Source organism: Panthera tigris, chromosome B2 (assembly GCF_018350195.1).
Source record: "Panthera tigris isolate Pti1 chromosome B2, P.tigris_Pti1_mat1.1, whole genome shotgun sequence".
NCBI lineage: Eukaryota > Metazoa > Chordata > Mammalia > Carnivora > Felidae > Panthera > Panthera tigris.
The window spans coordinates 121,351,759-121,379,686 of NC_056664.1; the positions used below are offsets into that span (position 1 = coordinate 121,351,759).

At 36.5% G+C, this 27,928-nt stretch overlaps 1 protein-coding gene across 8 annotated transcripts in view; it reads right to left on the minus strand.

Annotated features, from left to right (window-relative positions):
• The window catches only part of AHI1 (Abelson helper integration site 1), a 204,110-nt gene that overhangs the window by 104,025 nt on the left and 72,157 nt on the right, over window positions 1-27,928 (minus strand). For all 8 annotated transcript variants that reach the window (XR_006217876.1, XM_042987191.1, XM_042987189.1 and 5 more), the window contains 3 exons: window positions 24,507-24,703; window positions 20,763-20,789; window positions 6,142-6,259 (listed from right to left, as the gene is read on the minus strand). Coding sequence is in view for 7 of the 8 variants with exons in the window: in XM_042987191.1 (XP_042843125.1) it covers window positions 6,142-6,259; window positions 20,763-20,789; window positions 24,507-24,703 (342 nt within the window). In the remaining variant the exon portion in view is untranslated. The remainder of the gene's footprint in view (window positions 1-6,141; window positions 6,260-20,762; window positions 20,790-24,506; window positions 24,704-27,928) is intronic.

A 27,928-nucleotide genomic window follows, 5' to 3' on the forward strand; every position in this document is an offset into this window, starting at 1 on the left:
TTCTTGCTTTTAAAAACTGCATAATAGGGGTGCCTGGAGAGCCCAGTCGGTTAAGCAGCTAACTCATTAATTTCGGCTCAGGTCATGATCTCACAGTTCGTTATCTTGAGCCCCACATCAGGCTCTTCACTGACAGTATGGAGCCTGCTTGGAATTCTCTCTCCTCTCTCTACCCCTACCCCACTCGTGCTTGCTCTCTCTCTTTCAAAAATAAATAAACGTAAAAAAATTTAAAAAAACATTGCATAATAAAAATATTTTTGATTCTTTTTAGTACCATAAAGCACATTTAAGGACATGTGTCTATAGAAAATCAGTTAATTCTGCAGACATCTTTATCTGTGATGGCAAATTCATTCCTGTCACCTGTCCCACCACCCAAATCGCAATCTTGGAATTCTGGAAGTCTGTTATCAGAATTCAATAAAACATGCTTTCAATTAACACTTTAAAGTTCATTAAGTAATACTATGAGAAAACTGCCAATTCTGATAACATGAGAGAGTTCTTTGAAGCTCATTTTACCTTCCTTAAAATGGAAACCCCCTTCTACCATCAGCTGTGTTTACGCAGAGTCATTGTAACTCTCGATTTTTGCCAACATGTTTTCTTTCCCTTCCTCTGAAATACAAGTGTCACGTTTCCAACTTGGATGTAATCTACCTTCTATGATGGGTTATATAATGATATTACAGAATCTCTGGTGAAACTAGGGTCCAGGATTCATTTTAAATTTCAGTGGTATTATAAGTTTTGCATTTTTCTGCAAATAATTAAAACCTTAGGAAATACTGAAATCTTGAAAAGAATAAAAATTAATTTTAACTGGAAAGTGGCTCCTAATTTTAAGAGCTGGTCAAGGGAATAAGTGTCTACTTGTCAAAGGCATGCGAAATCAATGGAAAAAATCCAGTTCTTCAAATATTAAACATGTAGATGCACAAAAGTTAACTTGGTATCTCTTAACCAATACTGAAGCCATCTGAATCAGTTTATGATAATGTCTAAATCAGATACTTTGCCTGTTTAGGATATGATAAAAACTTAGATTAAATGGTTGTTTGTAAAGTTTAATATATGTTTATATGGGCTATTGGAAAGTGCAACCAAATTATGGACAAGACAGAGCTATTATTGATTGTTTTTAAAAACCATGTCACACGGTCTTCCCTATCAAACTCCAAGTCTACAATGAAAAGAGATATATTAATAAACACATTAAAAAATGTCCTATTTTGTATGACTCAACTTACCTATTGAATATGAAATAAATTTAACTTAAAGCAATGCTGTGAAAAGATACACTAATAAGGGGTGCCTGGGTGGCTCAGTAGGTTGAGCATCCGACTCTTGATTTTGCCTTGGGTCATGATCTCATGGTTCGTGAGTCTGAGCCCCACATCAGGCTCTGTGCTGACAGTGTGGAGCCTGCTTCTTGAGATTCTTTCTCTCCCACTCTCTCTGTCCCTCCCCCACATAACCTTGTATTCTCTCTCTATCTCAAGATAAATACACTTAAAAAAAGAAACACTAAATACATAAAAATGAAGCATGCTGCCCTTCAAATATAAACATGAAAAGATGATACACCACCTATCCCACTGCCAGTAGAATGAGCCACTTCCTGCTAATTTCTGCTGCCCATAACAGTAATTAATTCTATTTTTTACTAAATAATCCACATTTTAAAATTTACTTCCATAATAAGTACTCTTGAGATGGCTGAATGGGATCTGGGATTGAGACAAACTATCACAGAACAAAATTTCTCTGCAGAGAACCTGTTGATTTGACTGCACACTTAAATACCACAGTATCACTGAAACTAAACCTTAAAAACAAATCTAACAACTAGCAAACACAGAATTATATTTAAAGGTCAAAGAAAGCAAAGTAAAAGTTCGTCAATCCTTAGGAAATACCTTCATTTCACCTCAGCTTTAGCACAGAGTTAGTACTGTTCAGATTATTATTCTACAGATTACAGACCCCCAAAGCTGGTAACAAAAGAGAACACCTGCAGCCAGAGGGACCATGTGGCAGAGTGGGAGGTCAACGGACCAGGAATGAAGGAGTGGCTCCAGGGCCAGCCTCACGGACAGAATCGAGAAGGCAGTCCGCTCCACCTCCTACACTCGTGCCTTCCTCTAGGAGTAGGCAGTTTGGTACGGTAGTATGAGAGGGACGGAGCTAGGAGCGAGGAGATACTGTTTTAAGACACTACCAGCTACATGGACTCTGTCAAGCCAGCCTCTCTGCCTCTCCCTTTCACTGTAAACGGCTGAGCAGCCAAAGTTTTAACGTCCTAGATGCTCTAGAAGGATTTCATGCCCTATGATTTTAATGTTTACCCTACTTCCAAGAAAGTTTTATCGAAGACCAAATGAGAATGTATATGAAAGCACTTCATAATTTTTTTTTATAAACACAAGTTACTCTTATTGTTTTAGAGATTTTCTTCATTATATACTAAAGAAGTATGGAGACAGTTTTGAGATGCAGTATAACGTGTCCTCTACATGGTGAGGCATGATGAGCTATAAACCTTCAGTTTAACCTAAAATGTTAAGATTACATTTTTGTTCTGTTCCCTCCAGCTTTATTAAAGTGTAATTGACAAAATTATAAAATTTTCATTCTTATAAAAGTTGGGAAGAGATTTTTTGGGGGGATTTATAGTTTTAATTTTAACAGGATTAATAGAATTAGCTGATTTATTCCTTTGTAACTAAGAACCTAGAGTAATAGCCTAATGAATACTTCTTGAAATAAGGATCTCATAAGAGTTGTATCCAGCTTTTTTCCTGTCTAACCCATTCTTCACTCAGTTACCAGACGTATTTTTTAAAAACACATTTTGGACAGCTCTATTTTACCTAGAAAATAAAATATGAACTCTTCAGTAGGACACAAATTGACCCCCACCTACCTTCGCAGACTCAGTTCTTCTTAAGTACATTCACCTGAGCATTTCTTCCAGCTAACTAAGAGTCAACCCCCCTAGCCAAGCAAAGCTGTCTTTAAAGCAAAGATCTGGTTACCCGCTTCTTGGCTCTCTTGGCATGGTCCCTTAACCCCCGGCTGTTAAGGAGGCCAACATGAAGACAGGGGCATGATTCTGAAAGGTTTCATAAGACAGGGTGGGAACTCTGGGAATCATTCTAATTGTGATAGGAAGTCATTTAAGAGCTTTAAGCAGGAAAGTAACATGCTCCAATTCATTTTTTTTTCCAATTCATTTTTCAAAGAATCACATTGCTCTAGGGAGAATAAGCTAAGAAACAAGAGTGGAGGTGTAGGAAGTGGTGGGAAAAAAGATGACTAAAAATTTACTCCTAGTTTCACCTAACAACTAGGTGAATGTGGCTGGAGCGCTGGGATTGGGAAGCCTCAGTGTGTGTGCAGGAGGGAAAGTGGAGATGGAAGGCGGGGTTTGTGGCATAAATTCTATTTGGACATAGAAAAATCTGAGAAAACTCTTAGCTGCTCGGTCTGTCTCTATTCCAGTCCTGCTTTGCTTACACTGTGATTTTATAATCTATCCAATGCTGACATAATTTGGTCCACACTCACTACTGTCTCCAATCAGACTGTAAGCTGCTTGAGAGTGGAGACTATAATATTTAGTCCATTTAAGAAAGGATCTTCAACAATGGAGCCACTTACAATGATTGTAGAATGAAAAAAGGCACTGTTCTAGAAACTCCGAGGAATGCAAATCAAAGAAGAAAAAGTTACTTTTCTAGCAGTCTCCATTACATAGAACTTACCCTGAATAAGAGTTAACAGAAATTACTACAGACCATAAACCTGCTTTGGAGTCTAGCCTTCCAGCACAGAAACTCCTATAGAACGTAAATCAAACCAACCTGTGCTCTTCAGCCTCCTAGCATGAGGGCTAGAGGGTCCATCCTGATTAGCTGTGTGTTAAGGAGTTTTTCTTTATACTGTACAAAGCCAAATGTCTACAGATATGACTTGAATGTTTACAGAGGTTTTCAAGTAAGATTTTTATTTTTAAACATTCTATCTACATTTGTTTTTATAGTCTTATATTTTAGATTCTAATGGTTTTTTTGTACAGTGGGGAACACTTAACTATCCCTTTTTAAGGCTCATTTGAATACAGAACAGCATCATAGAATTTTTAAGACAGAAACTCTTTAAATTCAGAGCCCTCATTTATCTGTAGGGATGAGAAAACTGAGGCCTGAAAAAATTTCTTGGGATTCTACAGTTATTTAGAAATGGAGCCAGATGTAGAAACTAGTTCACCTGTTTCCTACTGCATAGTTTTTTTCCCACAAAGATACACTTCTGAATGAATGAAATGGATTAATTTGGCCATTTTGCAATGGATTCCATATTCTGCTTTTATAATTTTTCCATACATTGATACCTCAACAAATTTTATAGGAAGGCTATGCCTTAAAATGAGGTCAGGCATATTAATAACTGAAACAATCAAGTGAAGCAGTGTTACCATCTATCATATGGTTTAATGGTAATGCTTCTAAGATAGTGTATACACAGAGAGATGCAGGATACAAATGCTACACTCAAGGCCATGGAAAGCTGAAGGTAAATGGACCAAATCCTATGTATAATGGTGAAGTCTGAAAGACTGGCCTTTATCATATCTGGCTTTCCTTTTTCCTTTATTTGTCTCAGTGGCAATCCCTCTTCCCATTTCAAAAGGCTTCCTATCTATCCCTATTTTTCCCTTTATAGAAAAGGGAAGAATTCTTCATCTATCATCTTCACTTTGTTGGCTGACACTACTTGAATGAGTTTTAATCAATACATTAACTTAACCAGATTTGATCCTGAAGCATCTGGATGACAGGAATCAAGTGGTAGAGATAGGTTCTTTCTTTCCTAGTCATTAAAATGACCTGATTTGAGGGCAAACTAAGTATCTACTTAGGGTGTAGGGATTAAGAGTCTAAAGGGGTGGCACATAGTGTGCCCTTTATTGTGCCTAAAAATTACTAATGCCATTGTTCCAACTTCTGGCACACATCTAAAACACTAGAAATTTAAAATTTCTAAGGTTTGAGATAACTTAATTATTATAGTGATTTGCAATGAGAATTGAAAGTATTTTCACAGCTAGTGTATATACATTCATCATGTTAATAAGTATGTTATATTCATATGGTACCTATGCTTACAAAGTGTTTTCATATGTGCTATGTGATTTGAAGTTCACCAATATCTAATGTAAACATCACTTCCACTTTTCAAATGAAGATTTAAAGTTCTCATATAATAAGAGTAATAAAAGGCACAGCCAGGACTGAATATAAGAACTGTTAATTTAAGTATGTTCACACTGTAATGCGTAACTTATACAGCAATATTAAAATGCAACTATATTAAAACAGCTTGTATATGTAAACTCCGAATACTTTTAAAGTAGAAAAGTAGTATTGTCCCTGGATTTGTAAATAATGTTAATCTTTTCAAGCTCAAGTTTCTTATTATAATCTCTTTGTCAAAGATAATCATTTTGTTATTCCCAGCTGTCTCATCTTTCTAAAAGAATTCAATAGAAAATACACTGTCAAAACATACAGCTCAACAAACAGAAATAGTCTTCTTTAATTACCCAAAATACACATTTCTCACCTTGATGCTTTTTCGTTGACATCCTTTGAAAATATTATTCAAATAAATTTAAAACATTCACCTAAAAATTTGCAACTGTACAGTTCGTTTCAACTCAGTGACTTATGTAGATTTCTATATCCTGTTTCTTCCCAAATGTATTCTACCTTGGCTTTCCTTGAAATTATAAAATGGGATTATCCATCAACTATGGTTCTTTTATCCAAGGGAAACTGAATCAGATTTAATATCACACATTTAAAATGCATGTTTTGCTACTTTAAAATTATTTTCTGTTCAACAAAATAGAGCTTTGAGAGCTATCTACTATTAAATTTACCAGGTTCAAATTTGCTTTTGAAATAACTTCAGTGATTTTAAAGAAAAAAAAATGCCAGAACATAACTCAAATATGAGAACTGACCATTACAATGCTATGAGCTACAGTTCTCAAGTGAAATAAATGGCATCTTCTAAAAAAACAGTATCTGAACATTTAAAAGAGTACTCAAAATAAGAAAAGGGGCTCACCGGTCTGAGTGAAACCAAACTGATGAAGAATCTGATGAGCGGCCAGCATGTCTGACTGCTTTACCTTAGACGGCTGTGAGGAGGCTGGCATTGAAGTAAATGAGAGATTTTTGTTGACCTGTAATAGGAAAGGCAAATCAGAACCAAAGTGTAATTTCCTGGGTTGCTGATGCAAAAACTGGATGAGAAATGTTTGCTTACAATGCAAACCAGGACACATGTTGGTCAAAACAAGTGGTAACGATTTATATGCTTAGTTTTTAAAGTTTATAGAGTAATTTTTATCAAGAAAGGAATACAGTGGTAATGAAAGCAGAACTATAAAGTAAATCTGCCTTACTAAAACAAATGTGCTTATCATGGAATTGACATTATTAATAACAGAGTGGTCTTTTTTTTATTTAAAAAAATTTTTTTAATGTTTACTTATTTTTGAGACAGACAGAGACAGAACGCAAGTGGGTCAGGGGCAGAGAGAGAGGGAGACACAGAATCTGAAGCAGGCTCCAGGCTCCAAGCTGTCAGCACAGAGCCCAACGTGGGGCTCGAATTCACAGACTGTGAGATCATGACCTGAGCCGAAGTCGGATGCTCAACTGACTGAGCCACCCAGGTGCCCCAATAACAGAGTGGTCTTAAAAGTTATGCAAAGACATGCAAAAATTAAAAATGACCTGCCCCCTTAATTTTCAATTAAGAAAGTGAGAATGTTTCACAGCCACACTTCTTTAACATTCTGTGAAATAGCAGGTACTTCCTTTTCAGAGACTGTACAGAAAACACCTCTAATATTCACGTTTTCATACATCACGGTGACACAGGTAACACAGCTGTAACCTAACCTGCCAAGTGGAATAGTTTCCACTGTCTGAATACAATGGTCTTCTAGAAATGAAACCTGTAACAAGTACATGATAATAGCAGCTTATGCAGGAAAATAAAGAACAGGTCACCAAATGTGTTAAATGTATATTAGTAAATTTATCTTGCAACTTATAATTAATTTCAGCAATGATCTAGTCTCTTGTTGGTTATTAATAAATCATTATACCTTTATTATTTTTGAAATGACTTCATTTTCAGAAATCATGATAAAATGTGATCTAATTCTGAAAAATTTTAAAGTTTGAATTTCTAATTTATTGTAAAATATAATCTGTGAATTGCCAAACTGTTAAATGATAGTTTATGGCATATAAATACTAATATATGAAAATAGTTGCCTTCCCTTGCTCTTTTTAAAAAATAATCAGAGGACAACTATTGTACTAATATTAAAAAATTCCCTTTTGATTTTCTACATAGCAGTAGATTGTGGTTCCTGCATGTCCTTTATCTGACTCATCATTCATATAATGTTTGTAAATGCTTCTCTTTCAAATAGTGATAGTAAATGGTGTATCAAACTTTTCTCCTAAAGTAAAGGGCTTTTACGTATTTGGCAAAAAAAATTATATATTATACCATATAATAGTATAGCTCTAAAGTTTGTAAACTGTCATGATGTCATTTTATAAAAAACAAAAATATTTTTCAAAATAGGGTCAAATACTGCATCAGTGCTAAAAATTATCCAGCTTTAAAAATTCTATCAGGAGCCATGATGAAACGTTGAGCAACATTAATGGTGACTATTTACATCAATACAATACCTAAAGTGTCAACGAAATCATCTCACATTTTTGAGTTTTATTTCCATCTTTAAGTGAAGATGATAAAAATAGTATGCATGCTTCATTGGGAATGTGCTGGAGGAACAATAAAGATGAATTGGTATTATAAAGTGCTATTTATGTATGCAAAACATAAAGCACTGGATAACATAGTAAATAAAAAATATATGAAATAGAGTATGTTGGCAAAAGGAAGCCATAAAGTGCTATACAAATATAAAGTGCTATAGAAATATTAGTTATTATTATTAACATCACTAGAAGTAAGAGTAATTAGGAATATGTAATTTATTATAATGATACAGTAAATTTTTCATAGTGCTATGCTTTTAAATGGAAATATTATACACAATGATATATATTTATCACTTAACTATTTAATCCACTTCTCTTTTTAGAATCATTTTCAGTTTTACTTCTGTGTTCTTATAAAGTTTTTTCCTACATGTCAAACAATGCATTTTGAAATCTGGTCCAAAGGAACAAGTGTATGCTGGGGACACACACACACGCGCGCACGCACGCACGCACGCAAACAGACACACACACACACACACACACACACACACACACACACACGCGCACACTACAGGCTTCTTTAGTCTTCCTCTTCAAATATTTACTTGTGCTAAAACCAAAAAGAACACCGGGGAAGCTAGAATAGGATACTTCAATGTCTCTGCTAAACAGAGACTTCACATATTCTTCCTAGGCATTTTAAAAATTCTGTTCTTTCTCAACACATTTCTTTAGGGACTATCTAATACCTATGAGGTGGTAAGTAGCAACATACAGCAGATTTCAAGGCTTTGGATAGGTGTTAATTATTATAGTGACTTGAAATTCGCACTCCAAGTATTTTCAAAGCTAGCCTATACATATTCACTACTTTACTTAAGGGGAGAAAAATAATAATAACCATTAACTAGAGTGAAGCAATATCTATTTTTGAAATATATGCTGTGGAAAAGAGTTGCTTAATAGTTTTACAACAACAGAAAGGTTGGCTAAGATAGTCTACCCTACACAAATCTACCCTCTTTTCACAACACACTTTTCTGCTTGCTTCATGCAAAAACCACAGTCTGCCAAAGTCAGTTTAATACCTCCAAATTGGGGAGAACTAAAAAACATAAAAACTTAAATGAAATTCTTAATAGTAAAAAGGAAAACATATCACCTGAACTTCGGCCAAGTTAATCACAAAAATGCTTTTGCTTAACTCTTTCTGAACGTAAGCAGCTTTGGGCAAAATATGCAAATACTAATTCTCTAGCTAGAGGAGGTTAATTTTCATATTAAAAAAGTCATTATCCTGACCTCAAATTGAGTGCACAACACTGAACAAGCTAACAATTAGTTTCTTGTTTAGTGATTAGCTAAACTATGAAACCTTTGGGAGATACATAACACTCATTTTCACATGTATTTACAGACCTCATCATTTTAGCTGATTTTAGATTATATGGTACATACACATGAAGTAGAATTGTTTTTAAAATTTCAAGTTGTGGAGATACTTCAAATTGCTTTTAAATTATAACTTGAAAGATGATAATATGGTCTATACATTTATGTTTGCAAATGTGTCCCCTCCTTCCTCTAAAAAGGCTATTTTTTTCCATTACACTGGAACAACAATGCAGATAATACTTTCATTTGAAGACAGTTCTGGTTGCAAAAAAAAAAAGCGCCCAATACCCAGGAAATGTTCTGTTGCAAACTGAATGTCTGTTATAAATATTAGAATCCCAGTATTAAAGAACAAGTGAAAGAGAAAACCTGAGCCACAATGAGACTCGAGGCAACTGAAGTCAGTCCGGTATCTTAACATTCTCATATGATAAACTAAAGCAGCTTAAGTTCCTGTGATTTCTAGGGTAGTAAAACCTAACAAATGAGTAGCCTGTGGTGTCATAAAGAGAAATTCAAACATGAGCTCTAGGTTCCTAGGTATTTTCCATATAAGCTACCACAGTAAAGTGAGGGATCAGGAAGAAACACTGTTCGTGCAGAAGAGAAATTTCTACAGTAGGGTAAGGTGCCAGGAAGTCTCCCCCCAAATCAGTTCATCACTGCTACATGAACTAAAACCAGAATTCAAATTTGAATCAGTCATAACGAAGTTTTATTTTGCAGTATTTAATCAAGATTTTTTGAACTTCTGATATATATACATATATATATATATACACACACACACACACACCAAGGACTGGTAGTTCAAAGATAACTGATATGATTCCTCCATGCAAAGCTTAAAAATTAAGATGTAGTGCTAGTTCAAACCATTTATCCAACACGTCTTAGTCAAAGTCAATTTATCTCAATGTCTTTGGTTTTCTCCAAACTTTACCTCCTTTCTCAGTGTATTTCCTTACTTCACAGAGAAAATTTGGTCTTCAAGTCTCTGAAACCCTCATTTTCAAACCTCTCAAAGAATACAGCTCTTACATCCACCTTCACCTCTTTTCGTCTAGTGCCCCTCTGTTGAACATTAATCCCTCCATCTGTTCCCTTGGGGATACCTTTTTTTTTAAAGTTTATTTATTTTGGTAGAGAGTGAGAGAGTGCGTGCGTGGTAGCAGAGAGAGGGAGAGAGAATCGCAATCCACCCTAACAGCGTGGAGCCCAACACAGGGCTCGATCTTAAGAACCTCGAGATCATGACCTGAGTTGAAATCAAGAGTCCGACACTTAACTGACTGAACCACCCTGGTGCCTCTCCCTTGGGGATACTTCAAGCTCTTCCAAATTCTACGTTCAAATTCTCCACTGGCTGTTTCCCTATAGGAAAAAAAGCATAGATCTTTCTACTTCAGTCTAGAAACAAATAGCAAAAAATGAAAAATTCTCACAATGATTCCATAATTTCCTTAAGCTTCACTGAAAGCCAAACTCCATGAAAAATAGCACATAACTGCTATCCATATAACTCAACCATTCAATCTCAACCAAGCACAATGAAGCTTTTCTCTACCAGAAGACTAAATCTGAAGTTAAAGTCACCCAAGACTTCAACTGGGCTGATTTAGCAGATTCACTTAAGCCTCTGAGATCTCTAACACTGCCAGTCACTCTCCTCTGTTTCTGGAAAACTGTTTTCTGTGGGCTATCCTGCCAACACTGCTTATCAGCGTTGCCTGTTAGACGCACTGGGCCCTCTTCTTCCCTCACACCACAAGGTCACCCTAGGCGGTAACATTTGTTTTCATCACCTCATCTACCTTCTATGCCGACGTTTCTGAAATCCAAAACTCTTCCAAACACATTAAGTTCAAAGCTAAACTAACTCCCTCCACTATTTACTTTCTCAGGGAAAGCTACTGCTATCCACTTAGTTGCCTCAGCCACAAGGGTGGACATCATCCTACACGACCATCTCGCACTCCACAGAGTTGGTCACTAGGTCAATTAGATGCTTGGACATCTGACCCCACTCTTTGTCTCCAGTCAGGGCTCTGGTTCAGGCCTTTTTCTCTGCTTGCAAAGTACTGCAATAGTCTCCTGCTTTGTCTCCCTATCTCCTGTATCTCTAATTCTTCTTCTAGACTACTAACAAGATAATCTTTCTGAAATGCTAATTTTACTAACATTTCTGGTTAAAACCTATCATCAGTTGTTCCACTAGATAATGTCCATAATTCTCATCCTGGCATACAAAGCTTTCTATTCTAATAATTACCTAGTTCCTCAACCTTATCACTCCTTCTCCTACGTTGGCTACGACAAACTGTGTATAACTCTGCAGACATGCCAAGTTGTTTCATGTCCCTGTCACTTAGCTCATACCGTTCCATTTCCAGGAAGGGGCTTTCCTTTTGCCTCCACTTTCCTGATGGATGCCAACTCCTTTTTCAAGCTTTAGCTCGAGTATTATATCATGTGTGAAAAGCCTTTCAGATTCTCCCAGGAGAACTTACCTCTCCCTCCTTTGTCTCCCCACCATGTCTCATATCTTATTATCATACTGTATTATCACAGCAGTGGTAACACTTTGGTGTGCTTAATTATTTGGTTAATTACTATCCACCTGACTGTAATCTTCCTGAGGGTAAGAACCAGTTTTTGTTCATCTTTCTTTAATAAATAACTCCTATAAAACTAATAAGAATTGCACAGAAGTCAAATGAAGTAATATAAATGTGAAAGCAGTGCATGTTTAAAAACCTACCCAAAGCTAAGGTGGTAATAACTGTGTTCAAGACTTCTCAAATGTAACCTTTTAATGATAAAAATTGGTAGAATGAAAGCCTTGAAAGTAAAAAATACATTAAATTTCATGGTTTAATACTCAATTTAAATCTAGAAATAGGTATGTGAAGTAACAGAAAAAAAATATTGGTTTCTGGCTGCAGTTCCTGGCACAGAGCTCCTGTCATTTCCTAAGTGATAAAAGTACTAGGAGGATCTTTTGTTCTAATACTTGGTCTTTGACTCTGGTTCCAGACACTGAGCTCCTATATACCCTGGAATTTCCTGGGAGACAGAAATGTCTTTTGTTCTAATGAAGTCACTTTTGGTGTTCTCTGGGATGAGGGCTGGTCTCCAGAAAGATCAAGCCATGATTAGAAGCTTGGAATTTTTAGCCCATCCCCACCCCCTCCATTTTCCAGGGAGGGGAGAGGGGCTAGAAATGGAATTGTAACTGATCATGCCTACCTGAAGAAACCTCCATTAAAACGCCAAGAGTATGGGGTTCAGATAGCTTCCAGGCTGGTGATCACGTGGACGTGCTGGGAGTGCTGCGCCTGAGAGATCATGAAAGCTCCAGCTCCTTCCCACACACCTTGCCCTCTGCATCTCTTCCATCTGGATGTTCACCTGTATCCTTCATCCTTTTATAATAAACTGGCAAACAGTAACGAGTAAATTGTTCTTAGCTGCTCCAGGGAATTAACTGAACCTGAGGAAAATTGGCCTGGGACCCTCCAATTTACAGCTGATTGGTCAGAAACACAGGTAACAATGTGGACCCACACTGGCACCTGAAATGTCAGAGGTGTGGTGGCACGTGAAGTCTTGTGGGACTGAGTCCTTAAACCTGTGGAATCTGCCGATCTGCTGCTATCCTCAGGTGGACAATGTTACAACTGAGTTATAGTGTGGGACATCCTGTATCGCAGAGAACTGCTTGGTGTGGGAAAAAAACCACAGCCCATCTGGTACCAGAAGTGTTGTGAAGGTTGGTGGCAGAGCGAGAGTAAAGGAGACACATGGGAGGAAAACTGGCTTTTCCTAAAACAAGGGGTTTTTCTTGTTTTCTAAAACTTTCAGGAATAAAATTACATAATTTCTTTTAGTGGCCTATTTTGGCCTGTACCACTCCTACAGTCAGGCCAGTCTCCCAAATACTGTCAAAATAACAACACTTAATTTGCTTTTCTCGAGTTTTGGAATGCCATAAAGGAATAATTTTAAGCATTAAAAACAAATCTTTGGGAAAGAAACTCTCCAAATAAGCGTAAACAACTATTCTATTAAAATCTCAACTTAATTTTTATCTCTTCATGATGAAAATATCCAAACTTTTTTTTAGGAGATTTATAAAAATTATCATCTCTGGATTCTCCGTTTTTTAAACCTTTTTATTTAGTGAATACTATGTTCTAAGATATATTAGATTATAATTTAATTATGACCTTACCTTTACAGCATTATTCTGCTAAACATAATTCAATGAACTTCAGCTTGGCTGCATTTATATTCATCTAGGACAGGTGATATTACTAATTTAAAAAACAAATAGCTTTGAGAAGCTCACAGAGGAGTGTGGAGATTCAGAAATGTAAGATTAGAGGTGGAGGCAGTACTATGTGAAGCTGAAAAAGAAGGAAAGAAGGGAGGGAGAACAAGGAGGAGGGGGAAGAAGGAAGGAAGGAAGGAAGGAAGGAAGGAAGGAAGGAAGGAAGGAAGGAAGGAAGGAAGGAACGAACGAACGGGAGAAGGCAGAAAGAGAGTTGTTTCTCTCTGAGGGAATTCATAATTTCATTCTGGAAAAGACAGCCAATATGAATTATAATTTAAGGAAGAATAGGCCCAATTCTAACACATGCCAGGTATGATATAATTATGTCCGGAAACAGGAGAAAAACAGATTTAGTTCCGTTTGTGAGGAATAACACAGAGCTGAATGGACACAGACTCCAGGCAACACCATTTCTGATGTGCTTCAATCCAACTCTAAGCCAAGGAAAAGAGCAAGGAAATCCATAAATTGTAAACTCATACACCGATATTTTAGGGCTATCACAATTCAGAGCAATGCAAGACTTCTAATACCATTTCCTGTCTTGGAGCAATCAGATGAGCACTCTTACAACCTCCCATCATCAAATTTGTATCCAAGCATCTACCCAGTTTCCACCTACTGGCCTATCAGACGGGATGAAAAATCCCTTCTCTTAAGGCCAGCTCCTCCACTAGTATTCAGGATTACATCCCCTCTCACTTTTTCAAGGACTTGAGGGCAGCAATGACCACTTCTGTGGTACAGTACCCACTTCTCCATCACTGCTGAATTATTCCAATCAGCAAATAAATATGCTTTAATGTTGTCCACGGACGATTCCTCTTCAGCTCCTGTTTCTCTGCTTCCCAATCAAAATTTATGGACTTCTATTCTGTCCTCAACTCACTTCAATTGTGCGTTTGTCTCTGCCACTTACTCAAACAGTTTCCATCAAGGTAACCAAAGGACACCATCCAGCCAAATACAATCCTCAATGTTCTATCCTCATTTTGCTCATTTTCTCAGTCACACGTGATAGTTTATCACCTCTCTTCCTTGGAATACTCTCCTCTAGGCTTCTCTGACATACGCTTCTCCTGGACCCGTGCCTCAGATCTTTAGCTACCTCTCCCCGGGAGATCTTATCCAATCTCACAGCTTACATAAATGTAGCTTTAGCCCTAACTTCTTTCCTGAACTCAAGACTCAGAAGTCCAAACACCTACCACACAACTACGTCCACATCCAAAACTCTGCTCCTAAAATCTGCTCCCTCCACGCCAGCATTCCTCACCTCATTCAAAGCTCTACTAGCATCCGTACAATTGCTGCAAGCAGCAACACAGAAGCCATCTTTCCTCTTTCCTTCACTTACACCACATCCAATCCATCGCTGAGCTGTGTTGAATCTGCTTCCAAAATATATTGCGAATCTGTCCACTGCCTGCAAATTCATTATTGCCACTGTGAAATTAATTAAACAGGAGGCGATGAGTCTCAAGCAGCTCTAATGCCATGGCGCCTGGCCTTACAGGCTATGGAAGCAAAGCCCAACCTAAGCCTGTAAATACCTCCAGGTTACAAAGTTGAAACCTAAGGACAACCAATCACAAATGGCCAACTGGGCTTTAAACTATCATCAATCTCTAATTTCCTTGCTTTGCTTCAGCCTTTTCTCTATAAAAAGTCTTTCCTCAGTTCCTGCCAGTGGAGCACTTCTAACCATGTCCAGTTTGACGCTGTGCCATTCAAATAAATTTTTGCTCAAATAAACTCTAAAAAAATTTTAATAGGTGTCAGTTTATCTTTTAACACCATCCTTAGTCCAGGTACCATCTCCTCATGGACAACCATGAAAGTCAGCTAACTGATCTGCTTGAAGACTTACTCCCTTTAAAATCTATTCTCACATTCTCCCCAGCTTAATACCTCCATCACAGCTTCTCTGATTAAAACAACACCTAACTCTTTACTGAAGGTTTAGCAGAATATGTCACCCTCGAATACGCCTCTTTGGCATAAGGATTATTTTCAGAAACTGCAGACACTGGAAAAGCTCTGAAAACAGGTAGAGAAGCTACCCTTCAATGAGGGAAATGTACTTAAAAAATTTTTTTTAATGTTTCTTTATTTTTGAGAGAGAGAGAGAGAGAGAGAGAGAGAGAGAGAGAGAGAGACAGAGCATGAGTGGGAGAGGAGTAGAGAGACAGGGAGTCAACAGAATCCAAAGCAGGGTCCAGGCTCTGAGCTGTCAGCACAGAGCCCAATGCGGGACTCAAACCCACAAACCGTGAGATCATGACCTGGGCCAAAGTCAGATGCTTAACCGACTGAGCCATCCAGGTGCCCCAGGAAATGTACTTTAAAAAGGAGGCCTTTACTAGGAAGAGAGCTATGCCCAGAGAGACCTTTTTCACTGGAGGGACTTAACTACGTGGCAGGGCAGGCTTTGTTCACCTAACAGTCCCTCCTCTCACTTTCCTGGGAACGGCTGCCTTCCCACTTTGCAGCCCTATATCCCTATCCCTCCCTTTCCTACACTAAGGATGGTTTATAAAAGCCTCAATTGCCTGCAGCTTGTAGTCTCATATCTTTGTGGGGCTCCCATATGTGCATAATTAGATTTTTTTCTTTTATTAATCTTTCTTATGTCAACTTAACCATCAGACCTAGAAGGACAGAACCTAGGAGAGAAGGGAAATCATTCCTCCCCTGCATTACCATGCTTACAGGCATTTTAAAAGGCATGCATGGTCTCCTGATCACCTCTCCAACCTCGTCACGAAACACCGTTTCTCCTTACTTGCTCATGATTACTACTTACACACAGTGCTCTTCTTTCTGCCAGTTATATTTCCAGATGAGGATTTTCCAGGACAGGACTAGCTCCTTGTCAAATGTTTCTCTCAGAGAGGCCTTTTATGAACACACTTTGAGGGCAGCCGTCCCCCACTCCCCCGGCATTCTCTGTCTCGGGAATCTACTTTTATTGTTACGTCACTTATTGTCTGAAATTACCTTGTTTCCTTTTTTTTACCATTTATCTTCCTATGACAAAATGTGCCTATTCACTGTTCTAACACAAGCACACATGTGCGTGTGTGTGCGCGCGTGCACACACACACACACACACACACACACACACACACACACAATACTTACTAAAGCATGTTAATGGAAAAAAGGAATGAATCTTCAACAACATAAAAATTCGGCTGGGATTTAAGGAAGAAAAAACTTAGATACCTGGCAAAATTTACTATCCTGGTTGCAACAAATGAGAAACTGCAGAAATATACTTTGCTTTTAAGACTAAGGACTTTTGACAATGGCGCCCAGACCACTCAATGGGGCACGAACAGCCTTTTCAACAACTGGTGCAGAGACAACTAGGTGGCCACATGCAATGGGATAAAGTTATACCTCCACATAGCATTTATACACATAAAAAAAGAAAATAATCACAGACTAAGTGTTAGAGTTAAAAATATTAAAATCTTAAGAAGAAGTACATCTTTGATGTGTCGGGTTAGGCAATGGTTTATTAGATATGATACCAAAAGCAAAGTGACAGAAGAAAAAATAGATAAACTGAACTTCACAAGAATTAAGACCTTTTTGCTTTAAAGGCCATCATCAAGAAAGTGGAAAGACAACTCACAAAGTGGGGTAAAACATTTGCAAATCATCTATCTGATAAGAGACTTGTATCCAGAACTCTTAAAAAGTGCATATTAAAAAGACAATTTTTTTTTTAAATGGGCAAATGATTTGACCAGACACTTCTCTAAGCAAGATATACAAATGGCACATCAAACATGCTCAATGTCGTTAGTCATTAGGGAAATGCAAATCAAAAGCCACAATGAGATACCACTTCTCACCAACTAGGATAGCTATCCTAAGAAAGACAGAAAATAACAAGTGTTGGTAAGAATGAGGAGAAACTGGAACCCTTACACATTCCTGGTGGGAATATAAAATGGCACAGCCACTTTGGAAAAGTGTTAAATATACAATTTCCTCAAAATGTTAAATACAGAATTACCACACAGGATTCTAAAATGGTGCAGCCAGCTGCTCTGGAAAGCAGTGTGGAGTTTCCTCAGAAAATTAAAAACAGACCTACCCTATGACCCAGCAATAGCACTGCTAGGAATTTATCCAAGGGATACAGGAGTACTGATGCATAGGGGCACTTGTACCCCAATGTTCATAGCAGCACTCTCAACAATAGCCAAATTATGGAAAGAGCCTAAATGTCCATCAACTGATGAATGGATAAAGAAATTGTGGTTTATATACACAATGGAGTACTACGTGGCAATGAGAAAGAATGAAATATGGCCTTTTGTGGCAACGTGGATGGAACTGGAGAGTGTGATGCTAAGTGAAATAAGCCATACAGAGAAACACAGATACCATATGGTTTCACTCTTATGTGAATCCTGAGAAACTTAACAGAAACCCATGGGGGAGGGGAAGGAAAAAAAAAAAAAAAAAGAGGTTAAAGTGGGAGAGAGTCAAAGCATAAGAGACTGTTAAAAACTGAGAACAAACTGAGGGTTGATGGGGGGTGGGAGGGAGGGAAGGGTGGGTGATGGGTATTGAGGAGGGCACCTTTTGGGATGAGCACTGGGTGTTTTATGGAAACCAATTTGACAATAAATTTCATATATTAAAAAAAAATGTAAAAAAAAAATAAAAAAAAAATAAAATGGTGCAGCCACTTTGGGTAAGTTTAGTAGTTGTGCAAAATGTTAAATGCAGAGTTATCATATCACCCAACAATTCCACTCCTATATGTCTCAAGAAATGAAAACATACGCCTAAACAAAAACTGGTACACACATGATTGGAGTAGCATTATTCATAATAGCCCCCAAATGGAAACAATCCAAAAGTCTATAAACTGATGAATGGGTAAACAAAATGTAATATATCTGTACAACAGAATTTTATTTGGCGATAAAAAGTAGTATTGATAACATGCTACAAACGGAGGAACTGTGAAAACATTATTCTAAGTGAAAGAAGCCAGTTATAAATGACCACATATTCTTTGATTCAATTGATATAAAATGTTCAGAACAGGCAAACCTATAGAGACGGAAGGTACATTAGTGGTTGCCAGGAGTTTGGGTGTGTGTGTGTGTGTGCATGTGCATATACCTATAGAAATAATGACTGCTAAGAGAAACACGATTTCTTTTTGGAGGGAATAAAAAAGTTTAAAAATCAGGTAATAGTGATGCTTGCACAGCCTGTGAGTAAGGTAAAACCCAGTAACTATATACTTCAAAAGGGCAAATTATGATGGTATGTGAATTACCTCTCAATAAAACTTACCAAAAAAGAATAACTAGAGACAATAGTAAGGTTAATCTTTCCAAATACTTAATTTCCAAATATATCATCATATTTTCAATGAGCATTTATTTTACTTTTGTGAAATACTTGGGGTACAAAGATGAATATAACGATCCTTCATCTGCAGAGAGGTTCCAGATTAGCAGATGACAGTTTCCTCAGCCTTTGGCAAATACGTACAGATCACCTGACTTTTGGACATTCAGAGAGCTTTACAAAAGAAGCATATATTAAAAAAAAAGGGGGGGGGGCGCCTGGGTGGCTCAGTCGGTTAAGCGTCTGACTTCAGCTCAGGTCATGATCTCACGGTCCGTGAGTTCGAGCCCCGCATCGGGCTCTGTGCTGACAGCTCAGAGCCTGGAGCCTGCTTCAGATTCTGTGTCTCCCTCTCTCTCTGACCCTCCCCTGCTCATGCTCTGTCTCTCTCTGTCTCAAAAATAAAGAAAATATTTAAAAAAATTTTTTTTAAACTAAAGAAGCATATATATATTTATTTGTTAAAGAGAAAGAGCTGTGAATTGCTAGCCAGAAAATTATTTTTCGACTTTGGTTTTATATACTATGTATACTTAAGAAGAGGTAGTAATCTTGGAGCTACAATCATTATAGTAATCACCGCTATCAGGAGCAAGTTTCCTGAATATCTGCAGCCCAAGTCAGAATATAGCTTGTTCTCTTCTTCCCTTCATCTTCCTTCCCCTTGTCTATATTCCATATCCTGTTGACTTGCGATAATTAGGTAAAAAAGTGATGGGTCCTCACTGATACTGGACAGTTCAGTGATGGGGTAAGTATAGTGTTTTCTCACATGTTTCCTCTATAAGATGCCTCATGTGAAAAGAAGCAATAGCCTAGGACCTACTTCTGTATTCCAAGTGCCTGCCACATGGTAGTATATGTTTACTGAATAAAAAAAATACTTCCACTGCACTGATATGACACAAAGCAGTCTTTGAACATATCAACACCATGCTAATTCCCTTCTGAATGTCTCACCCTTTTACTCTGTGATAGATATAATTACATTTGATAAATCAATGAACGTCTAATTATTCAACTGAATTTGGGAAGTGGACAGAGGAGAGGGAAAGACAAACATATGGTGCCATTCCAACTCTTTTAAATTAAAATTTATTTTCTTGACAATGGAGTTAGAGATTGTATATAAAATAGCTTTGCTTGTAAAAAGAAGAAAGCTGCTGTGTTGGAAGCATCTTAGATACAATTTAGTTGAAACTGTTTAATAATCAAAAGGTATGCTACTATTTTTCCACTAACTTTGGGGTCTTGAGCAAATCACTTAACTTCAATAAGCCTCAGATTCCTCCTTTCTAAAACTGGAGTAACAATAATATCTAATTTGCCTGTCAGGATTGCTATGCAGCTAAATGGAAAAAGAAGTGTGAGACACTGGTATAAGTAAATGATCAAGAGCATTATAAGCACACAGTGTATCACTGTTATTTACGCGCAGCTTGCATGCATTTCACGGCTTATACAGTTTACTCAGCATACATCCACTGGAACTGTACCGGTGTCTCTTACCTATTAAGTATCGTATAATATTTTTCTCAGAGGATCAAATGATCTTGCTGGTCCTTTACTGAAAGTACATTCCAATTACTTAATATTCTTAAATCTTCGAAAATATGAAGATATTTGTTAAAGTCTCAGATTCTCGTATATAATTCTTTGATAGGTTTGAGCTCAAATAAGGAAAATACACATCTGACTAGCTTTTGTAAAAGTTCTAGTAAAAACTCCGAATGGTACATTTCAATTCTCTGGTACATCACAATGAAAGCTCTGATCTTAAAGTTATCTTCCTCCTGATAAAAACTGCTTACCTTTGCAGTACAGGTTCGTATCACCTCCTAAAAGAAATACAATACAACAAGTAAGGAAATATTCATAATTTTATTTTAATAAAATTATCAACTCTTTTCAACACATTCTGATATTAATCCTTTAACAACCAAAATCAACATTTGGGAGAGCCTCTTTGTCTATCACCCTGTAGCTGTCACTCTGCATTGTTTCCAATGAGCTGGAAAGAGTGTGAAATAAAAAAAGAGACTCAGTGAGTTCTTGGTAAATCTAACCTGCTGAAACAAAAGGCATGGAGAGCCCACGCACGTCTGCCTCAATAAAACCATGTGGCCTCAATAAACTTCATAAACAAACCTAGTAATAAACTTGTAAATGCCAAAATTCTACACCAGAGCACTAACATGTCTCAAAGATGCACCCATAATTAATTATTGTATATAATTATCTCTACAAATAACAATGCCCATAAATATAATATCCATATTAATAAGTTACTTCTGAGGAAATCTAGTAACAAACACTACTAAATGGCAAAGTATGTTATCAGTATTGAAGGAGCTACAGAAAGGAACCACCTACAATTCATGGGACAAGGGAAGAAGAAGATCAGTTCTGACAAAGAAACTAGTAAAAGTCAACATTATAATAAATGATTTGAAAATGTGCTGCTATGGAGACACAAAAAATATCCAAGTCCAATTAAGGTCAGCCAGCATGTATCATCAGACTACAAGAGAAACAGAGAAAAATGCTAACGATGAATGTGGAGTTTAGGAAAAAAGAGAACTAAAAGAGGAGTATCAGTTTTTTATCCGGAAATTTCTAAGGGACAGAGACTATGTCTGAAGGGTATCAGTAATTTGATCACTAAAAGGAGAAAATGACACTGCCGGAGCATGAGATTCTGTCTGGACTGAATCCCAGTTCCAGCACTTGCCAACTGTGCGACACTGGTGATATTGCTTGAGCTCTGTAAGCCTCAACTTCACTTTCCGTAAAATGGGGATAATACTAGCACTCACACTATAGGATGGTTTTGAGGATTAAATACAATGAACAAGTAAAGCACTCAGCACAGGAATTCATGATGTTAGTCATCATTCATAATTAAATAGATGTTAGTTATCATCAATCATTATTAGGTGAAATCTTCCAAAAGGTAGAGAAAACTAACCTTTTTGCAAAGCTGGCATAAAACATTTTTAAATCTATCTAATCCCTACTCCTATGACTCTGCTTATAATCAACTCTGTCATCATTAGCCTGGGCTTCAGATTAATTTTTAAAAGTGAGAGTGGTCTTGAGCGTTCAGGCAGCTAGAAAGGTATACCTTTCCCTATAAGTAAGTTTTTTAACTTAATAAATCAACTTTTTGTAAGTCTGATTACTCCCAGTAGGTACCCCAGGTTCTGAGCAAGTTTGGATGCACTGATAAGATCAAATTTTAAAAACAGAGTGACTTTTGGCAATGCTCTTAACATACTGTCTACCTAAGAGATCTATCTGGGCTGCAGTATGCCTTTCAGGTATTGCTGTAGCTGCAAATACAGTCAACTCTGTTAAAGGAAAGAGGAAAGAGCTAAATGACTAAATGGTAAGGCTATGGAGAACAGAGAATTATCTATTTTTGTTTCCTTTATTCATTAATGAGTAAACACCTGCTGAACTGGATTGGTTATGCAATTCACACACACACACACACACACACACACACACACACACACACACACACATCATACCCTAAGCTTGCACTATATTTTATTAAAAAAATTCCTACTGTGGTTACAAAGAAAGAAGTATCTCTAGTAATACAGTCCTCATAATATAGAAGTAATCAAGTCTTCCCTATTACACTTCTCTATAGAAGACCACTGTTAGAGTCTTCAATGGACTAAAACCTAACAACAAAAAATTGGGCTTTACCAAAATAAATTACAAGAAACAAGAAAAAGGATTTGTGACAAAAGGTAACAATCCAGTCAATGCTTGCAAAATATAAAAATAGAGCTGCCAAGGGAATAAAGAGGACATTTTGTTTTTATTCCCAAACATACTATCTACATTCCAAAAGAAAATATATTGCAGATGACATTTGAAAGAGTTCGGTGCATTCTTTCAACATGGGAAAAACAGGGCTTTTCCAAAACCACAGCCATTATATACAAAGTTTTCATTTCTAAAGGCAGCCTTGGTCTACCTCAATCCCAATGCAAACAGATACTCTAATTTAAAAGAAATAAATAAATAAGAGAAAGAAATTTTTCTCTTATAATAAATTATCAATCTACTTCCCCCTTGCTTTTGATTTCATATCTCAAAAAATATTTTTCTGATTTTTCCTTTACATCTACTTTCTTTTGTTCTTATGTCCTTTCATTTATCTGAAGAGGACAGCTATGTAAGATGACAAAAAAAAAGCTACAAGGCTAAGGTAATTCCAGCACGTTAAGTTTTATAGTGTAAAGATCAACAGATTGTAGGAAACTTGTTTTTTTATTGATCAGTGAGTTAGTTGCTCTTAAATCTGTGAAGACATTTTGCCATGTAAGATTTTACACAAGGGACACTTTTTTCCCTAGTGAAGAAACATTTTTCTCTAGTTTTTAAAACTCCATTTATCTATTTATACTTCCTTTTAAAATCTGGAACATCATACATTATTCAATTAAAATTGTAAAATACACAGAATTACAACTTTGAAATAAATTTATTAATTTATAGTACATATTCTAAAATTTATACTGATAAAAATAAAAATATTTCCCTTATATTCCAACGAAACCTGCATTCTGGTATACCTGAAACTCCAATTTTCTAAAGAAAGAAAAGTAGAGAGGAAGTAAGTATAGTCATAAGTAAAGGTGTCTCAATATAGTTCCTCATATGTTTGGCTTAAAACTGGTGAAGATTCCTATCAATGGAGGAGAGAAAGGGATTATATTTATTAAGTGCCAGGCACTGTGCCAAAAGGTGACAACACGACAAGGAACAAGTCTGCACAGTCCCTGTCTTCAAGGAGCTCCAGGCTAATTCTAACTAAAGGAACTATTATGTTCAAAGAGCATTAAGAATTTTTAAGGATATCTAAGCTTCCCAATACATTTTATTAGTTATCTTTGAGAAAGTTAATGTAATAATTTATAATGAACAGAATAAAAAGCACTCTATTTTTAATTAAGCATCCTCCTCTGCATTTTCATGACCTATTTTCCAGTTTTATGGCCATTCCTGATTTTGACAGCACTTTTCTTGTAGTGAGATAACAGTCCTTTTAAATATGCTTCAGGAACATCTGTATCTATTCTTTTTGGAAGTTCCTGCTTATTTATTTTATCCATTTCTTTGTTCAAGTCTATTTTTCTTTATTATTTAAACTTTGGCATATTAAGGAGGTTGTACCTTTAATATATTTTATGTGAATAATTTCCCAGGTTGGTGCCTTTTGTGTTTGTGTGTGTTGTACATATGCACACACATACGCACTTCCATTTTTAAATAGCAAAAGAGATCTTGGGCTGGTCTTTACAGAAATATCAAGTCGGGAAAGCATGATAGGTTATCTATCCCATATCAGTCTGTTTACTGCAGTGGGTGATGTTAGAACAAATACCAGAAGGCAACCAAAAAAGCATTAGAAAACCTATTTTTAAGTAACCTACTTACTTTTTTGAATTAATACTTATAGGCATGGCAATGTAAAATGGAATCAAAATGGTTTTAAAATTTCCAACTTCTCAACTGCATAAAATCATCAGACATACTGTGACAGAATCGAGTCTCTGTTTCACTTGCTGCATCTTCATTGAAGAATTGTCAGTGTGGACGTAGTCATCTATCTGAAAAGAGCCTTGATGAGGCAGTTTAGGACAGGTGCATAAAGCATCTTGACTTTGGTGTATTCCAGGTAATGGAAATGTCCCATTGTAGCGTTTGAACATTTCAGCCTCTTGCTGGGCAACTGAAAAAATACATCCATAATTAGTTCAAGTTATGATAGCAAAAGCACAATGAAATAATTAAGCCATGAGACTGTAGCATTAAACCAACGATCAGAAACTACATAATACATTTTAAAAACTGGGTGATAATAAGACAACATGACTGGCAAAATGTGAAATTGTGGAATTATTCAATAATATAAAAGCATGAAAAAGGAAAAATAATAATTTCACAGATGATTTATGTCAGGCAGTATTATAAATCAGCCTTGAAGGCCATCTCTTGGTGTGGTAAAAAACATGTTGGAATGGGAACCTAACTTTAAATTTTTTTATGTTTTATTTATTTTTGAGACAGAGAGAGACAGAGAAAGACAGAGCGTGAGCAGGGGAGGGGCAGAGAGAGAGCGAGACACAGAATCCGAAGCAGGTTCCAGGTTCTGAGCTGTCAGCACAGAGCCCGACGCGGGGCTCAAACTCACAAATCGCGAGATCATGACCTGAGCCGAAGTCGGACACCTAACCAACTGAGCCACCCAGGCACCCCGGAACCTAACTTTAAATATATGTATACAGAAAACGTAATATAAAAAATCAAAGGCATTAGGGAGCCTGGGTGGCTCAGTCGGTGGAGTGGCCAACTTCAGGCCATGATCTCGCGGTCCGTGAGTTTGAGCTCCACGTCAGGCTCTGTGCTGACAGCTCGGAGCCTGGAGCCTGCTTCAGATTCTGTTTCTCCCTTTCTCTCTGCCCCTCTCCCACTCATATTGTCTCTCTTGCTCTCAAAAATAAACATAAAAAAATATTTAAAAAAATCAAAGGTATAATAGAATAGAATTAAAGGAGGGGCGCCTGGGTGGCGCAGTCGGTTAAGCGTCCGACTTCAGCTAGGTCACGATCTCGCGGTCCGTGAGTTCGAGCCCCGCGTCAGGCTCTGGGCTGATGGCTCGGAGCCTGGAGCCTCTTTCCGATTCTGTGTCTCCCTCTCTCTCTGCCTCTCCCCCGTTCATGCTCTGTCTCTCTCTGTCCCAAAAATAAATAAAAAACGTTGAAAAAAAAATTAAAAAAAAAAGAATAGAATTAAAGGAAAGGAGAGAACAATAAAAATAATTATTTGCAAACCCATCTCCCCAAAACAACTCTTTTCATATTTCTATACACCTCTTAATCTTTATACATATGGACACTTTACACAAGATACCATAATGTGAATAAAATTTAATTTTCTTCAATTTAAATACATTTTTCGTATTTTTATAACTATGTAATTACCACTTTTAAATGCTTTACAACATCTCATCCAATGAAGCACTATTATTTATTTATGCATTCTCCTATTACTAAATATTTACAATGTTTTGTTTTCCCTCATTACAGACCATGTATGAACAAGTACTTTTCATAGTTCAAATTATTTCTTGAAATAATTCTTTCTTTGGATTTAACTCCCCAGACTGGAATAGATGGCCAAAAGAGTGAATTTTTTTGATGATGACGATGACAAGGACAACAGCATGAATACTGTACTTTATGGTGTTTAGAATGCGTTTATATACACTATCTCATTTGATCATTTAAAATAAAGGAATCTAAAAATTTGTAAGTACCTGTCTGTATACACAAAGGAGAAAAGTATACAGTAATCACTTAAAAAGTATTTCCTTAATTATATAATTTTTAATAGAAGGACTTTCTAAACATAACATGAGAAGAAAGTGATACAATCAAGATTCATAACAGGGAATCAATCAATAGACCAGCCTCCAGGGTTTCTGTGGACTATTGAAGTTACATATAGAAATATGAATGTGTAAATATTTATGGAAATCAGATCCATAACTTTTATCAGATTATTTGTCAAAGGACTGCATGAGTCAGAAAATGTTAAGAATTGTCAACATAAAAGATGGACATATTTTTCTATGTGAACATTTAAAGAGTCTCTATTAAAATTAAAAAAATAAGGCTATCATAATAAAAATAAAAAAGCATAGGAAAGGTAAGAGAATTCCATCTCTGGCCAGAATAAGAGTAAAAGGGACCAGATTTTCCCTCCTGCTTTGAACTACCAAAAAGTAGATAAAATGTATAAAAGGAAGAAATGAAATTGGCTTTATAAACAGAATCGTCTATCCAGAGCTAAGATGATGGTAAGGCAAGTAAAGCAGTACAAAGGAAATTTATGGAGGTTCTCACTCTCAGGTCCTGGCCCCACATTTGTGTAAAAAATCTGACTGGAATCTAAAAACATAAGTCATTAGAACTAACAATCAACTTTAGACAAGATCAGCATTATTTCTATAGACAAGTAACAAAGAGTCAGAAATTTAAATTTAAAAAATATATATCATTTAGAATGATATAAAAAACATGACATATTTTGGGAAGCATCTGATGAAAGATGGGAAAGACATGTACACTGAAAACTACAAAACAGTGCTGAGATAAAACTGAAGAAGAACCTAAATAAAGAGATAGATTATGTTCATGATTTGAATAATCAATACTGTCAAAATGCCAATTCTCCCCAAATGATCTGTGCATTCAATGTAATCTCACTCAAAATCCAGCAGGTCCCTTTTGGGGAAATTGTCAAATTCTAAACTTCACATGGAAATACAAAGGATCTAGAAGAGTCAAAACAAGCTGAAAAAAAAAGGGGGGAGTTATACAACTTGACTTCAAGTCTTATTATAATTAAGTGTAATAATCAAGACACTTTGTTTTTGGCACAAAGATAAACAAATAGATAAGAGAACAGAATAGAGCTCAGCATGTACGGACATGGTGTAAAGCCGGTTCTTTTGAATAAATAGTGCTAGAACAAATGGATATTCGTATGTGAGCAAATGAACTTTGATACATACTTCACACCATGTACAGAAAATAACTCAAAACGAATCTAAAACCGAAAACCGTAAGACTTCTCTAGAGAACACACAGGAGGATACTGTTGTGAGCTTGGATTGGGCAAAGATTCTTAGACACAAAACCAAAACTCCATATAAAAAAAAAATTGGTAATTTAGAACTTCATCAAAATTGCAAACATTTGTTCTTCAACGCTGTTAAGAAGAGAATTAGAAGACAAAGACTGGGAGAAATATTTGCAAATCATGTATCTAATAGAGCACCACTTTTACGGAGAACACATAACACTTAAAACTTCATAGTCAGAAAATAAGCTAACTAAAAAACGGGCAAAAGACATGAACAGACACTTCACTGAAGAAGATAAATGGATGG